Consider the following 15679-nt stretch of genomic DNA (forward strand, 5'->3'; position numbering starts at 1 on the left):
AATATGGAGGTGAGTTTTTTGGCTTTTTTTTTTTTTTTTTTTAAACCGCACCAAACATTCACCAGAAATACAGCATGAAGTACTTTTGAAAACATAACTGACCCGCAACTGACTGGTGTGAAGAGCTCCATAGGATTTACTGGTCATGCATTTTATTTCCACTTTTGGTAAGGCAAAAACAAGAAAAACTGACAAGTATGAAAGGGGCCTAAGGTTAGTCTTGACCTTTTTCCTTCTGCTAGTTTCAGGTCATGCCCTTGTGTTCTTAAAGTATATTGTGTTGTTTTACATTTACTACTTATTTATTGTTTGCCGCAATGCTAGATGGCCGATCTGCAGCAAGAACACCAAAGAGAAATAGAGGGGCTATTGGAGAACATCAGGCAGCTAAGTCGAGAGCTTCGTCTTCAGATGATCATTATTGATAATTTTATTCCCCAAGACTATCAGGTAACACATTTCTACCATCTATCATCTCTTCACTTCTGCTGTTATAGGTTTACTTTAGCAAGGAAGATTTCCCTGCTTTGATGTAATGAGAGCCCTATGAACAGTAGTATATCTATTAATTTAAAAAACAATAAAAATCTGTGCACAGTGTAGAGAAATTGATATATGTCAATCCCGATATCTATGTAAATAAATTGCAGCACTAGTGGGCACTGCAGTTTATTTACATAACTTTTAATAGGGCCTACTCTGTTTGTAAGGACTCCAATGATGACGCAAAAAAGAGGTACTCTGGTTTAGCATGGGACTATATTCTGCAGAAATAATTACTGCAAATATACAAGGAAGTCAAATCTGTTCATGGTGATATAATCTGTACAGTGATATATGTAGGTGATTAGTAAAAGAGGGTGCATATAGATTCTGTGTAGATTTTAAAAAAGTGCCATGAAATTTTAAATATGATCATGATTAAATACTAAAAAAAAGTATAAACTTTCCAGGGTTCATTGCACGGCCTCTGGTAAGAAACCAAGCCACACAGAAATGAGTGAAAACATGTACCGTATTTATCGGCGTATAACACGCACCGGCGTATAACACGCACCTCAATTTAGGAGGGAATTTTAAGGAAAAAAAACTTTTAGGAGGGAAGTTGAAGGGAAAAAAACTTACATTTAAATGCCCATCATTGCAGCCTTCTCAGTGCAGCCTTGCCCCAGTGCAGCCATGTCAGTGCAGCCTTGCTAGTGCAGCCTTGCTAGTGCAGCCTTGCTAGTGCAGCCATGCTAGTGCAGCCTTGCTAGTGCAGCCATGCTAGTGCAGCCTTGCTAGTGCAGCCATGCTAGTGCAGCCATGCTAGTGCAGCCATGCTAGTGCAGCCTTGCTAGTGCAGCCTTGCTAGTGCAGCCATGCTAGTGCAGCCATGCTAGTGCAGCCTTGCTAGTGCAGCCTTGCTAGTGCAGCCTTGCTAGTGCAGCCTTGCTAGTGCAGCCTTGCTAGTGCAGCCATGTCAGTGCAGCCATGTCAGTGCAGCCTTCCCCAGTGTCCAGTCCAGCCTTGCCCCAGTCCAGCCTTGCCCCAGTGCAGTCTTGCTGAAGCCTCTGAGCTTCAAAATCGCCGACCGCGATTTGAAAATGGCGCCGCCGGCGCCGAAATACACAGAGCCGGTCCTCGGCTCTTCTCGGCGGCTCTCGTTTACTTTCGGTTCCACTCGGACGGTGAGCGGAGCTATCCGAAACTAGCCGAGTATACTCGGCTAGGTTCGGGCGGCGCTCGAGTGAAACCGAAAGCCGCCGAGAAGAGCCGAGGACCGGCACTGTGTATTTCGGCGCCGGCGGCGCCATTTTCAAATCGCGGTCATCGATTTTTTTAGTTCTGACAGGTCAGGATCGCAGGGGATCGGCGTATAACACGCACCCGCGATTTTCCCCTGATTTTAAGGGGAAAAAAAGTGCGTGTTATACGCCGATAAATACGGTATATTGTATTCAATGGAATATTTTCCGTGTTTTTTGTGGGCTGCTGTAAAAATGCAGCCTGCAGCTTTTTCCCTGTGAAATACTGCATACAAATTGTTTTTCATGGCCTTGCATATGAACCAGAAGCAAAACACATTTGTTTATATAACTAGAACAGGAAAGTGGGCCATAAAAGGGAAAAGAACCAGAAATAATGTAAAGGTATTGTATTGTTTCCCCTTTTTTTTTTTTTTTTTACTAATCACAGCAAAGGTAATTTTCTAATTTGTTGCTTCTTCTTTAGGAAATGATTGAAAATTATGTACACTGGAATGAAGATATTGGTGAATGGCAATTGGTATGAGTTTTTATATATAATTTGTGTGTGTTTTAAACTGTTGGCATTGTATAAATATGTATAATATACAGTGGGGACGGAAAGTATTCAGACCCCCTTAAATTTTTCACTCTTTGTTATATTGCAGCCATTTGCTAAAATCATTTAAGTTCATTTTTTTTCCTCATTAATGTACACACAGCACCCCATATTGACAAAAAAACACAGAATTGTTGACATTTTTGCAGATTTATTAAAAAAGAAAAACTGAAATATCATATGGTCCTAAGTATTCAGACCCTTTGATGTGACACTCATATATTTAACTCAGGTGCTGTCCATTTCTTCTGATCATCCTTGAGATGGTTCTATGTCTTCATTTGAGTCCAGCTGTGTTTGATTATACTGATTGGACTTGATTAAGAAAGCCACACACCTGTCTATATAAGACCTTACAGCTCACAGTGCATGTCCAAAGCAAATGAGAATCATGAGGTCAAAGGAACTGCCTGAAGAGCTCAGAGACAGAATTGTGGCAAGGCACAGATCTGGCCAAGCTTACAAAAAATTCTGCTGCACTTAAGGTTCCTAAGAGCACAGTGGCCTCCATAATCCTTAAATGGAAAATGTTTGGGACGACCAGAACCCTTCCTAGAGCTGGCCGTCTGACCAAACTGAGCTATCGGGGGAGAAGAGCCTTGGTGAGAGAGGTATAGAAGAACCCAAAGATCACTGTGGCTGAGCTCCAGAGATGCAGTCGGGAGATGGGAGAAAGTTTGTAGAAAGTCAACCATCACTGCAGCCCTCCACCAGTCAGGGCTTTATGGCAGAGTGGCCCGACGGAAGCCTCTCCTCAGTGCAAGACACATGAAAGCCTGCATGGAGTTTGCTAAAAAAACACCTGAAGGACTCCAAGATGGTGAGAAATAAGATTCTCTGGTCTGATGAGACCAAGATAGAATTTTTTGACCTTTATTCTAAGTGGTATGTGTGGAGAAAACCAGGCACTGCTCATCACCTGTCCAATACAGTCCCAACAGTGAAGCATGGTGGTGGCAGCATCATGCTGTGGGGGTGTTTTTCAGCTGCAGGGACAGGACAACTGGTTGCAATTGAGGGAAAGATGAATGTGGCCAAATACAGGGATATCCTGGACGAAAACCTTCTCCAGAGTGCTCAGGACCACAGACTGGGCCGAAGGTTTACCTTCCAACAAGACAATGACTCTAAGCACACAGCTAAAATAACAAAGCAGTGGCTTCACAACAACTCCGTGACTGTTCTTGAATGGCCCAGCCAGAGCCCTGACTTAAACCCAATTGAGCATCTCTGGAGAGACCTAAAAATGGCTGTCCACCAACGTTTACCATCCAACCTGACAGAACTGGAGAGGATCTGCAAGGAGGAATGGCAGAGGATCCCCAAATCCAGGTGTGAAAAACTTGTTGCATCTTTCCCAAAAAGACTCATGGCTGTATTAGATCAAAAGGGTGCTTCTACTAAATACTGAGCAAAGGGTCTGAATACTTAGGACCATGTGATATTTCAGTTTTTCTTTTTTAATAAATCTGCAAAAATGTCAACAATTCTGTGTTTTTCTGTCAATATGGGGTGCTGTGTGTACATTAATGAGGAAAAAAAATGAACTTAAATGACTTTAGCAAATGGCTGCAATATAACAAAGAGTGAAAAATTTAAGGGGGTCTGAATACTTTCCGTCCCCACTGTAATACTTTTCTTATTTCTTTCTTCTGAAATATGCCGCATACATGTGTGTGTGATTATATATATATATATATATATGTGTGTGTGTGTGTGTGTGTGTGTGTGTGCGTGTATATATACATACACTTTTTTTTTTTTTTTATAATAACCTGTTCTCTTGTCTCTTTCATTTTTAAGAAATGTGTTGCATACACTGGAAACAATATGAGAAAGCAAACCCCCATACTAGACAAGAAAGAGAAGGATGTAAGATGACTTTTATCTTCACCTATATATATGATATACCTGTATTATATGTGCTACAGCAGGGTACCAGTAGAAAGTGTGTTTGCTATGAAACCAGCAAGACATTGCAGAGCTAATTACTTATAATATTGTTGTGATTAACGGAAATTCATTAAAGTGGTGTTCCGGCCGAAATTATACTTTTTAGATAAAAATACCCCATTAATACACAAGCTTAATGTATTCTAGTAAAGTTAGTCTGTAAACTAAGGTCTGTTTTGTTAGTTTATAGCAGTAGTTATTTTATAAACTTACAGCAGGCCGTGGCCATCTTAAGTGTGGGCATCTGAAGCTAGACTGTATTTCTTCCTGGATCTCATCCTTGCAGATCTCGCACATGCTCAGTGCAGCACAAGCAGTGTAATAGGTTTCAGGCCAGGTTTCCATAGCAACAGCAGTTTCAGAGGAAGTTGCCGCCACTTCCCGGAAGGCATTGCAAACAGGAAATGATGCGATGGGCCGTGGCCAGGGAGGAGGAAGTGAAAAATTAATACAGCAGATATACAGTAGGTGCTGAGAAAAAAAAATGTAAAAATATCCAATTTGTTTACAGTGCACAGTTTAGTGAGGGATGCTGAAGAGTTGTAAAAGTGGGTGGAACTCCACTTTAAGATATACTGATCCTACATAACTAAGGTTACATGCTGTTATGACGAGAACATCCAAATAAAATGCCAGCTGTAGTAGAAAATGCTATTTGTCATGTATTTAGTGAAGATTTGCCACCACTTTTAACCGGTGAAGGAGACCATGGTTGCTGTAGGTGGTGTGGATTCATTAGGGCAACTATCACCACCTATACATGATTAAAGAATTGCCAGAAATGATCTTGTTGCATCTTCAGCTTCCACCATTGTGAAATACAATTTATTAGGAGGCTTTAAAGTGCTCAGCGCTGTACTTCTGTACTCTGCAATATATATTGTGAAGATAGCCCACTGAATTGATTCAAAGCATTGATGATACTCGCCTTATCACAAAATGTTAGGGAAGCTGTTCTTTCTTCCTGGCTAGATTCTTTGAAACAAATGTAGTTCTGCTAGTGTGGCTGTCAGATTTAGATATGTGTATAGTTACTTAAAACATATTTGATGTCATTACCTAAATTTAAAAAGAAACGTTCAGTCTACTTTTACCCCCTTCCTGCCCAGGCCATTTATTTTCACACAAATAGAGCTTTCTTTTGGTGGTATTTAATCACCACTGGGTTTCTTGTTTTTTGCTAAATAAACAAATAAAACCTGAAATTTTTTTTTAAAAAAAACAACTTTTTCATAGTTTATAAAATTTTGCAAACAAGTACTTTTTTCTCCTTCACTAATGTGCGCTGATTAGGCTTGCACTGATGGGCCCTGATGAGCATTCATGGGCACTGATAGGCTGAAGGGGTGTCACTGGTGGGCACTCATGAGGTGGCATTGGTGGGCACTGATAGGCAGCACTGATGGGCACTGTTAGGCTGCACTGGTAGGTGACACTAATGAGGGGGCACTAATTGGCAGCACCAATGGGCAATGATTGGCAGCCCCTGTGGGGCAGGGGCTCCTCTGCGCAAACTCACGTACAGGTAAGTTACTTTGCACTTTCGGATCTGCGGCACGCATGCGCACCGTTGGCGACCCGCTCCCGATGTGATTGGACAGGCAGATTGGCGGTCTTCCTATGTAAGCAAGGCAGATCCCCAGTCTGTTAGTAGGGAAGACAGAGATTCTGTGTTTCTGCTATGCAGAAGCATGGATCTCTGTCTTCCCACAGTTAAAACACCCCCCCCTCACAGTTGCAAAGCACTCCTTAGGAACACATTTAATCCTTTGATCGCCCGTGATGTTAACCCCTTCCCTGCCAGTGTCATTTGTACAGTGACCGTGCATATTTTTTTAGCGCTGATCACTGTATTGGTGTCGCTGGTCCCCAAAAAATCTAGTGTGTCACTTGGTGTTCGATTTTTTTTTTTCCTCTGCATTTTCGCAGTCCTGCTATAAGTCCCTGATCGCCGCCATTACTAGTAATAAATAAATACATAAAAACTTCATAAAAATATTCCATAGTTTTGTAGACGCTATAACTTTTTTTCGCAAACCCATCAATATACGCTTATTGGGATTTTTTTTTACCAAAAAACATGTAGCAGAATACTTATTGACCTAAATTGATGAAGAAATTCGATTTTTTTCTTTTTTTGTTTACTTTTTTTTTTTTTTAATTGGATGTGTTTTATAGCAGAAAGTAAAAAAATTATTTATTTTTTTTTTCAAATTTGTCGTTTTTTTTTTTTTGTTTTATAGCACAAAAAATAAAAACCACAGAGGTGATCAAATACCAGCAGAAGACAGCTCTATTTGTAGGGAAAAAAAGGACATCAATTGAATTTGTGTACAGCTTGTGTACAGCTTCGCACAACCGCCATTAAAATAATGCAGTGCCATATTGCAAAAGATGTCCTGGTCATGAAGGGGGGTTAACCTTCTGGAGCTAAAGCGGTTAAATAATCAATTTTAAATGAATGCACTATAAAGTGTTTAGCTTAAATCTATATTAATAATTTGAGACCTTTTAATGACAAAAAAAACTGTGTACATGTGTGGAGAGACCACAACAGTATCAGAATGACTGTCATGCCAAGAATTACTGTAGCTTTGGTCAGATAAAACAAATGCGATAAGTGTTTACCAAAACCTAACACTGCACAGTTCACCTTTTGTCATGTTAACATTTATTCATATCTGATCAGGAACCGGATTTCGCATTTTCTTATGTTTTATTAATGTTTTTATTTTAAGCTACAATGTTCCATTCAAGCATTACAGATGTTAACGGCAAACTCATATATTTAAATAACACAGCTAGTTTTCATGTGTCAGGAGCTGGGTATTTTAGAGCCGATGATGTAGTATGATAAGAGCAACATGCATTATCCTTGTGTGCCAGAACAATGGTTTTATGTTAACCTCTAAGGTTCAGGGAACCTGGTTTATGCATTGGCTCACAGCACAAAAAGTTTTGTTAGCTTTCTGAAATACCACATCTATCTTTTCTGTTTATCAAATGCAGCCTTTTGAAGTTGACCTGTCTCATGTATATTTGGCCTACACTGAGGAAAGTCTGCGGCAGTCCCTGATGAAGCTTGAAAGACCTAGAACATCAAAAGGAAAATCAAGACCCAAAACTGGTCGAAGGTGTGTATCAAAGTTTTTGTTTTGTTTTTTTGTTTACCCTACTACTCCTGTATTTCTTTCTTCCACAAAGTTAGCTGTAGTTTATTTCCAACATGTAAAAAAAACATAAAAAATAAAAGAAGTAATCATTTAGTAGTTGACCATCACAAAACAACTACGGTAGTTGCAAGAGAAGACAAGAAAAGTAGCTATAAAAAATAATTTATTTTACATATCCGAAAGGAGTGGGAAGAAGTACAAACTTATTTAATCCCACCTCTTCTACATAATTAATAATAAACTATTCAGAGTCCCATCGCAATAAAGTCCTACAATAATAAATAATTCAAATATAATTACCAATAATTAAAGTAAAGTTTTATTAACATTTTAGCAAACACCAGATTTATAGTAAGGGTGAAGTAGATTAAAGAACAATGAAAAGCTGCTGTTATTTTGCCCCTGTACAAATCATTAGTAATAACTCATCTAGAATATGCAGTTCTGTATTTCTCACTAGTATACACAAAGGATATTGGAGAACTGGATAAAGTGCAGAGAAGGGCAACCATACTGATATGAGGCATGGAGGAGCTCAGCTATGAGGAAAGATTAGAGGAACTGAATTTATTCTCTCTTGAGAAGAGGAGATTAAAGGAGTTGTAAAGGCAGATGATTTTTTATCTTCATGCATTCTATGCATGAAGATAAAAAGCCTTCTGTGTGCAGCAGCCCCCCTAATACTTACCTGAAGTCCCTCTCTGTCCAGCGATGTCCACGACTGTTTAGCCGTCCGAGATTCTCCTTATTGGTCAGACACAGCACCATTGGCTCCCTCTGCTATCGATCAAAGTCAACTAGCCAATCAGGGGAGACAGGGGGCGGGGCCGTGTTGGGGCTCCGTGTATAAATGGACACAGGGAGCTGTGATTCAGCTTGGGTGCCCCCCATAGCAAGCTGCTTGCTGTGGGGGCACTGAACAGGAGGGGATGCCAGGATCACAGTAGAGGGACCCAAGAAGAGGAGGATCCGGGCTGCTCTGTGCAAATCCACTGCAACAGAGCAGGTAAGTATAACATGTTTGTTATTTTTATAGGGGAAAAAAAAGAAAAAAAAAAACTTTACAATCCCTTTAAGGGGGATATGAGCAGCATGTAAAAATACATAAGTGGTTTGTATAGTAAACTTGGTGTAGAGTTATTCACTTTAAAGTCATCACACAGAACAAGGGGCACGCTTTATGGAGGAATAGAGATTTAATCTCCAAATGCCAAAAGACTTATTCACAGTAAGAGCTGTGAAAATGTGGAATAGCCTCCCTCAGTTGGATTTGACCAGCTCATAAGATTGTTTTTAAAAAAGCTTGTACTATTTCCTAAATGCACAAGTATAACTAGATTCTAATATTTATTTGTAAAGTTGATCCACGGAATATCCGATTGCCTCTTGGGGGATCAGGAAAGCAGCAACGCTTTGCGGGCGCTTTTAACCCTTTATTCAGCCGCTGTCGGAGTTAAAAAGCGCCGCTATTACAGTGGTAAAGCGCCACTATTACAGCGGTAAAGTGCTGCTAAAGTTAGCGACGCTTTACCGCTATCGCCCCGCCCCAGTGTGAAAGTAGCCTTAGTGTGTCTGTGTTCTTTTTTCTCTGTAGGTTGAACTGGATGAACTTGTGTCTTTTTTTTTTTTTTAATGTAAGACGGTCCTCACCATGTTATATACTCAAATCCAGAAGCGTTTGGCTTTGGGGCAGTGCCACCAAATGTACAAGAGAAGTATCATTTTTCTCTACAGCCCCAAAAACAAGTAGAAGTGACCGGGACAAACTTGACTGTGTTTTGGTGTCATATACCAGAGAGATAATATTTTATAAGGGTTTTCTTCCACCAGGATATTGGTTAAAAATTTCATGGTAGTTTCCCAAATTTTGTTCCAGTCCACCTGATCCAGCATCTCTCCCAAGTCTCTTTCCAACTTGCTTATATTTGGGTTATGGAAAGCCTGGAGACTCACAAAGAGCGACATAGAGAGCATAAACAAGGCCTTTGGAATGGCTTTAAAAAAATGTTAAAAGTTGTGGAGTAACCATTGCTTAGTATGAGGTGACTATTAACAAAATGTTGTATTTGCATCTAACAAATTGGTTATGTTGGAGGTAATTTCAACATTTTCTTAAGTATGAGAGGGATTATATACAATTGATTGCTAAAAAGATTGTATAAAAAAGCTCAAGATTTTCCTCCGTTCTGTATGCAGAATAGTGTTAGGGATAGGAACTGGGAGGACCCCAAGATAATATAAAGCATTGGACAGACTAGCTAGTTGCGAGCAAAATGCTGTTATTAATGAAAGCAGTTTTGCAGGGCACTCTAGTAAGCCTTTTTGGCATTCAAGTCTGCCCTGTTTATTTATAAAAATCCACCAAAAAATGTTTTTTTACTTAAATAATATTGATTTGCTGAGTGCTTCTTGTTCCTCCTAAGATTTTTCTTATGTCACCTGGCAGTAATCCAGATCCACTCATAAATTTGACATAAACTTCTTGTATGTAGGTTGCCTAGGCTGGCCTCTGGCTAAAAATACTAGCTGTCTGGCTGTCATGCTGATCCTTCGACATAAGTGTATTTCCACTTTTGCAGCCAAATTTGGATAACACCTATATTATATTTTGTTAAATGTAACCCTTCATATACAGTGTCTTGTAAAAGTATTCATACCCCTTAAAATTTTACACATTTTGCCATGTTACAACCAAACACTTAAATGTACCGTATTTATCGGCGTATAACATGCACATAAATTTTAAGAGGGAAGTTTCAGGGGGAAAAAAAATTTAAATAAGGAACTTTGAATCAAAATTAGGGTTGGTGCCCATCTGCAGCCACACCATTGCCATTAATGCAGCCTGATCAATGCCCATCTGCAGCCCCACAAGTGCCATCAATGCAGGCTCATCAGTCTACATAAATGCAGCAGCCTCACCATTGCCTCCAATGCAGCAGCCTCGCCATTGCCTCCAATGCAGCAGCCTCGCCATTGCCTCCAATGCAGCAGCCTCGCCATTGCCTCCAATGCAGCAGCCTCGCCATTGCCTCCAATGCAGCAGCCTCGCCATTGCCTCCAATGCAGCAGCCTCGCCATTGCCTCCAATGCAGCAGCCTCGCCATTGCCTCCAATGCAGCAGCCTCGCCATTGCCTCCAATGCAGCAGCCTCGCCATTGCCTCCAATGCAGCAGCCTCGCCATTGCCACCAGTGCAGCCTGATCAATGCCCATCTGCAGCCTAGACGGGACAGGGAGGGAGGTGGGACGAGCGTCGACAGATTACATACAGTGAGAATCTCCTGTGATAGACAGAACAGTGGTCCAATTGCGGCCCAGGAGACAGGATTTCCTATTAAGGAGGCCGACAAGTAAACAGGAGATTCTCACTTTATGTAATCTGACGGCGCTCATCCCGCCCCCCTCCCTGTCCCCTCCGAGGCAGCTAAAATTGAAGTATTGGCGCATAACACGAACACACTATTTGCACCTGATTTTCAAGGTGAAAAAGTGTGTGTTATATGCTAATAAATACAGTGTTTTATTGGGATTTTATGTGATAGACCAACACAAAGTGGCACATAATTCTGAAGTGGAAGGAAAATAAATGGTTTTCAAATTTTTTTACAAATACATTTCTGAAAAGTGTGGCGTGAATTTGTATTCAGCCCCCTTTACTCTGATACCCCTAACTAAAATCTAGTTGAGCCAATTGCCTTCAGAAGTCACCTAATTAGTAAATAGAGTCAACCTGTATGTAGTTTAATCTCAGTATAAATGCAGCTGTTCTGTGAAGCCCTCAGAGGTTTGTTAGAGAACCTTAGTGAACAAACCGCATCATGAAGGCCAAGGAACACACCAGACAGGTCAGGGATAAAGTTGTGGAGAAGTTTAAAGCAGGGTTAGGTTATAGAGAAATATCTCAAGCTTTGAACATCTCGCGGAGCACTGTTCAATCAATCATCTGAAAATGGAAAGAGTATGGCACAACTGCAAATCTACCAACACATGGCCGTCCAACTGACAGGCCGAGCAAGGAGATCATTAATCAAAGAAGCAACAAGGAGGCCCATGGTAACTCTGGGGGAGCTGCAGAGATCCACAGCTCAGGTGGGAGAATCTGTCCACAGGACAACTATTAGTCATGCACTACATAAATCTGGCCTTTATGGAAGAGTGTTAAGAAGAAAGCCATTGTGGAAAGAAGTCTCATTTGCAGTTTGCGAGAAGCCATGTGGGGGACACAGCAAACATGTGGAAGAAGGTGATCTGGTCAGATAAGATCAAAATGTAACTTTTTGGCCTAAAAGCAAAACCTTATGTGTAGCGGAAAAATAACACTGCACATCACCCTGAACACACCATCCTCACCGTGAAACATGGTGGAGGCATCATCATGTTGTGGGGTGCTTTTCTTCAGCAGGGACAGGGAAGCTGGTCAGAGTTGATGGGAAGATGGATGGAGCCAAATACAAGGCAATCTTGGACGAAAATCTGTAAAGCCCCATACACATTATTCGATTTTCTGCAGATTTTTTCTTCAGATTTATCAAAACCATATAATATGAGGTCAAGCCTTAAGAGTTTCAATTTGTATGCAATCAGACAGGCCCTTGCACTACATGGTTTTGGTAAATCTGAAGACACATATCTGCAGAAAATCGAATAATGTGTATGGGGCCTTAGAGTCTGCAAAAGACTTGATACTGAGGTGGAGGTTCACCTTCCAGCAGGACCACGACTTTAAACATACAGACAGAGCTACAATCAAATGGTTTAGAGAAAAGCATATTCATGTGTTAGAATGGCTCTGTCAAAGTCAAGACCTAAATCCAATTGAGAATCTGTATCAAGACTTGAAAATTGCTGTTCAGATGCTCTCCATCCAATCTGACAGAGCTTGAGCTATATGAGCTAAATATTTAAAATTTAGCTTGAGCTAAAATGTCACTCTTTAGATGTGAAAAGCTGGTAGAGACATCCCCAAAAACACTTGCAGCTGTAATTGCAGCGAAAGGTGGTTCTACAAAGTATTGACTCAAAGGGGCTGAATAAAAATGCACACCACACTTTTCACATATTTATTTGTAAATGTTGGAAAACATTTATCATTTTCCTTCCACTTCACAATTATGTGCCACTTTGTGTTGGTCTATCTCATAAAATCTCAATAAAATACATTTACGTTTTTGGTTGTAACATGACAAAATGTGGAAAATTTCAGTGGGTATGAATACTTTTTCAAGGCATGGTAACATAACTTAAAAAACATTTAAAAGCTGCAGTTTACTTTTTTAGATGCTCTTTTCATCAGATTCTATCGCTTTCAAATACTATTAGTTTATTAGTTCTTTTTGTTTGAGGGTGCTGGGGATCTGTTTTTGCCACAATTAACATTGTCTGTACTGTGCTGGCAGATTTAATTTAATCAGTTGTAAACTAGATTTGCACACTACCTGCCCTAACAAAGGGTTAAACATTTAAAAGCATTGTATGTTAACGAGAACTGGATTACCGACACTTCTGCCTAGAGCCTTTTATATGTTGGTACTTAGGCGCTTCCCCCTGCCCTTTCGTCTTTTCACCTTGAGGATTTGCTACAAAATGGTGTACACCAGCGTTCTACCTCTGGGCACGCTTTTACTATATTCCACATCCTACTCCATGAATACCCCACAGGGGAGTACCCACATACATAGCTATGGTAGAGCCCAGGCGGAAGAGAGTCATTGCAGGCAAACATTCATGCTGCATGAATTAATCTTACACTGATAATGCGCCCCTTGCAGTGGAGCAGGAGCCAGTTCTAACACCGATCTCTGCATCAGAATCTAGCTCTGTTTTAGGCATGCAACAAGTGACCTACTTGACAGAAGCAGATGTTTCTGCATCTGTTTCGCAATTCCTTATAACAGCTTAATTACAGCCATCTTTTCACAGGGCTTTAAAAACACAATGCCTCTTCTTCTACTCCGATTTCTCTATCTGAGTCAGATCCAGATATACCTGCCCTAGATAAGGCATAGAAGGAGGGGATCGAAGAGGATATTGAGGCAGTATTGGAGGAAGCAGCAAAATTTATTTTTTCCCAAAACGCCGCTATATTGAAGAGGGGGCTTACCGCAACATGGCTGCTAACATGGAATGGCTCATGGTTGCAATCCATAAAAGCCTTGGCATTGTGCAGCTTGGTTCTTCTCCTTCTCGTTATACCCCTTTGGGTACACAGACACCTGCATCTCACTGTACCTATTGAAGATGTGCCTTCTTTCACAAATTCTGGAGACTGAAAGTTTCTGACTTTCTTTACTTTGGTGGGTCCTGCCCTGCAACCAACTATCACTGCAGTTTGAGTTTTCATACTGCAGCTAACTGGACTAGGGCAATGAATACAACATGATCCTGTTTTCCAGAATCTTTCCTTAAAAGAACAATTACAACAACTGCCTTCCACTCTGCCTTTTTGTGTGGATGCCCTAGAATTTAATGAGACAGATTTTCAAAATGGCTCTAATTTCCATTCACATTGTGGCTAAAAGCTTAGACAGCTGAAGATGCCTGTTAAAAGCTTGTCACACATGCATTTTAAAGGAAGATGTCTATTTGGAGAGGCCATGACCAGTTCAAATAAAATTTATTTTTATCTCACATGATGGAACACCAGTTTTGCATGATCATTTCGCCTTTTTCTTGGTGACATTCTCCAAAAAAAATTAGAAAACTATATAGTGTAGTATGTTTCCTCACAAATCTACCATTAAAATACTGTATATGCTCACATTATAATTAGGTGTCAAAAACGTTTCTACAGTATATAATCCACTTGTGTGGTCTCTTCCTATATTCTATTAAGCCCCATACACATGGGCTGAATATCTGGCAGTCTCGGCCGGTTTCTATGGACATTCGGTCCATGTGTACGGCAGCCGGACTGAAAAAGCCGTCCAAATGTCCAACTTCTGTCGAATTGGCATAACTGAAAAAGGTCTGCCAATCTACATCCGATCAGCGCCAATGGCTGAGTGCGCTGACCTGTTCTGATGGGAGGCTGTTCCAAATTTTTAGTGCCTCTCCATCAATCAGGGAGCGCGGGTCTAATACCTGCCACCTGAAGACACAGATATCCTTATTGGATGCCTAGCGGAACAGAGGAGGAGGCGCACGGGAACCATGGAGGATGTAGGAGCCATCGCCTGTCCGTCCCACAGCTCGCCGCCGTCACCCGGATGGGGTAAGTGCCGGACTGACGAGCGCGGGGGGGTCACGGAGGCTGCATATGGTGAGCACAGAGGCTGCAGGGTCAATAGCCCCGAGGGTTTCACACTGGAGAGACAGCAGCGGCACTTTTGGGTCGGTTTGCAGGCGCTATTATTAGTGCAATAGCGCCTGCAAACCGCTCCAGTGTGAAAGGGCCCTTATTGTTGGGCCTGTTGGAACAGTCCTGTTTGCTTAGTTGTTGCCCAGCCTTCTCATTCATTGCTTTGGGACATCCCAGGGTCTATGAATTTGCCTGTGTCCTGTACTGTACAAGTAAGATAAGAGGAATTTTGACTTGCCTGTAAATTCCTTATCCTGGAGTGCAGTACTGGACACAGGCGGAACTCGTTTCATTTCTTTGGTTACTCTGCATTGCTTGCTACAAAACTGAGAACACATGGAGTGGGGCAGGGTTATAGGGGAGGTGCCCAGTGGGTGTGTCCTCAAAAGCTGGGTTATATGCTCACACAAGGTGTCTATGACTACTTTGTCAGTGTCCTGTACTGTTCTTCACAGTTTGGAATTTACAGGTAAGTCAAAATTCCTGTTGTGTAAATGGGAACATAACCAACATATAGTGGGATTTTCTCGAATTTGACTACAAAAGTGGAAATATGGTCTTTAAGCACTTTTTGGGTCAAGACCAAGAACTAGAATGCTGCCAATGAAGTCAGAACTCCATCTCTGCGTTGTTATTCTACAACAGTAACTCAGAATCATCAGCATACCAACCAGGCTCCTAACTTTTCCACAATAAGGTCAGCAATGGCATCCTATGCATTTTTTGTTTTTGTTTTAAGACCTGTAAAGCTGAACATTTAGAAAGTTTTTTGATTTTTCTTCCCTCATGGAGCAATCACACCCTAGGTCCTTGAAAAATCTTGTTTTTCTACAACATTCCACAGAGTGTTATTCAGTACTGACCTTCAGAGTTGCCTGTTTATTTCCCATACATGGTCAGGCCGTTGC

At 41.0% G+C, this 15679-nt stretch overlaps 1 protein-coding gene across 2 annotated transcripts in view; it reads left to right on the forward strand.

Annotated features, from left to right (window-relative positions):
- Positions 1 to 15679, forward strand: part of KIF3A (kinesin family member 3A) — a 147242-nt gene that overhangs the window by 123280 nt on the left and 8283 nt on the right. For both annotated transcript variants that reach the window (XM_073620672.1, XM_073620671.1), the window contains 4 exons: positions 325 to 450; positions 2215 to 2268; positions 4150 to 4218; positions 7309 to 7433. In XM_073620672.1, coding sequence (XP_073476773.1) covers positions 325 to 450; positions 2215 to 2268; positions 4150 to 4218; positions 7309 to 7433 — 374 coding nt within the window. The remainder of the gene's footprint in view (positions 1 to 324; positions 451 to 2214; positions 2269 to 4149; positions 4219 to 7308; positions 7434 to 15679) is intronic.

The sequence above is a fragment of the Aquarana catesbeiana genome, linkage group LG03, assembly GCF_042186555.1.
Source record: "Aquarana catesbeiana isolate 2022-GZ linkage group LG03, ASM4218655v1, whole genome shotgun sequence".
NCBI lineage: Eukaryota > Metazoa > Chordata > Amphibia > Anura > Ranidae > Aquarana > Aquarana catesbeiana.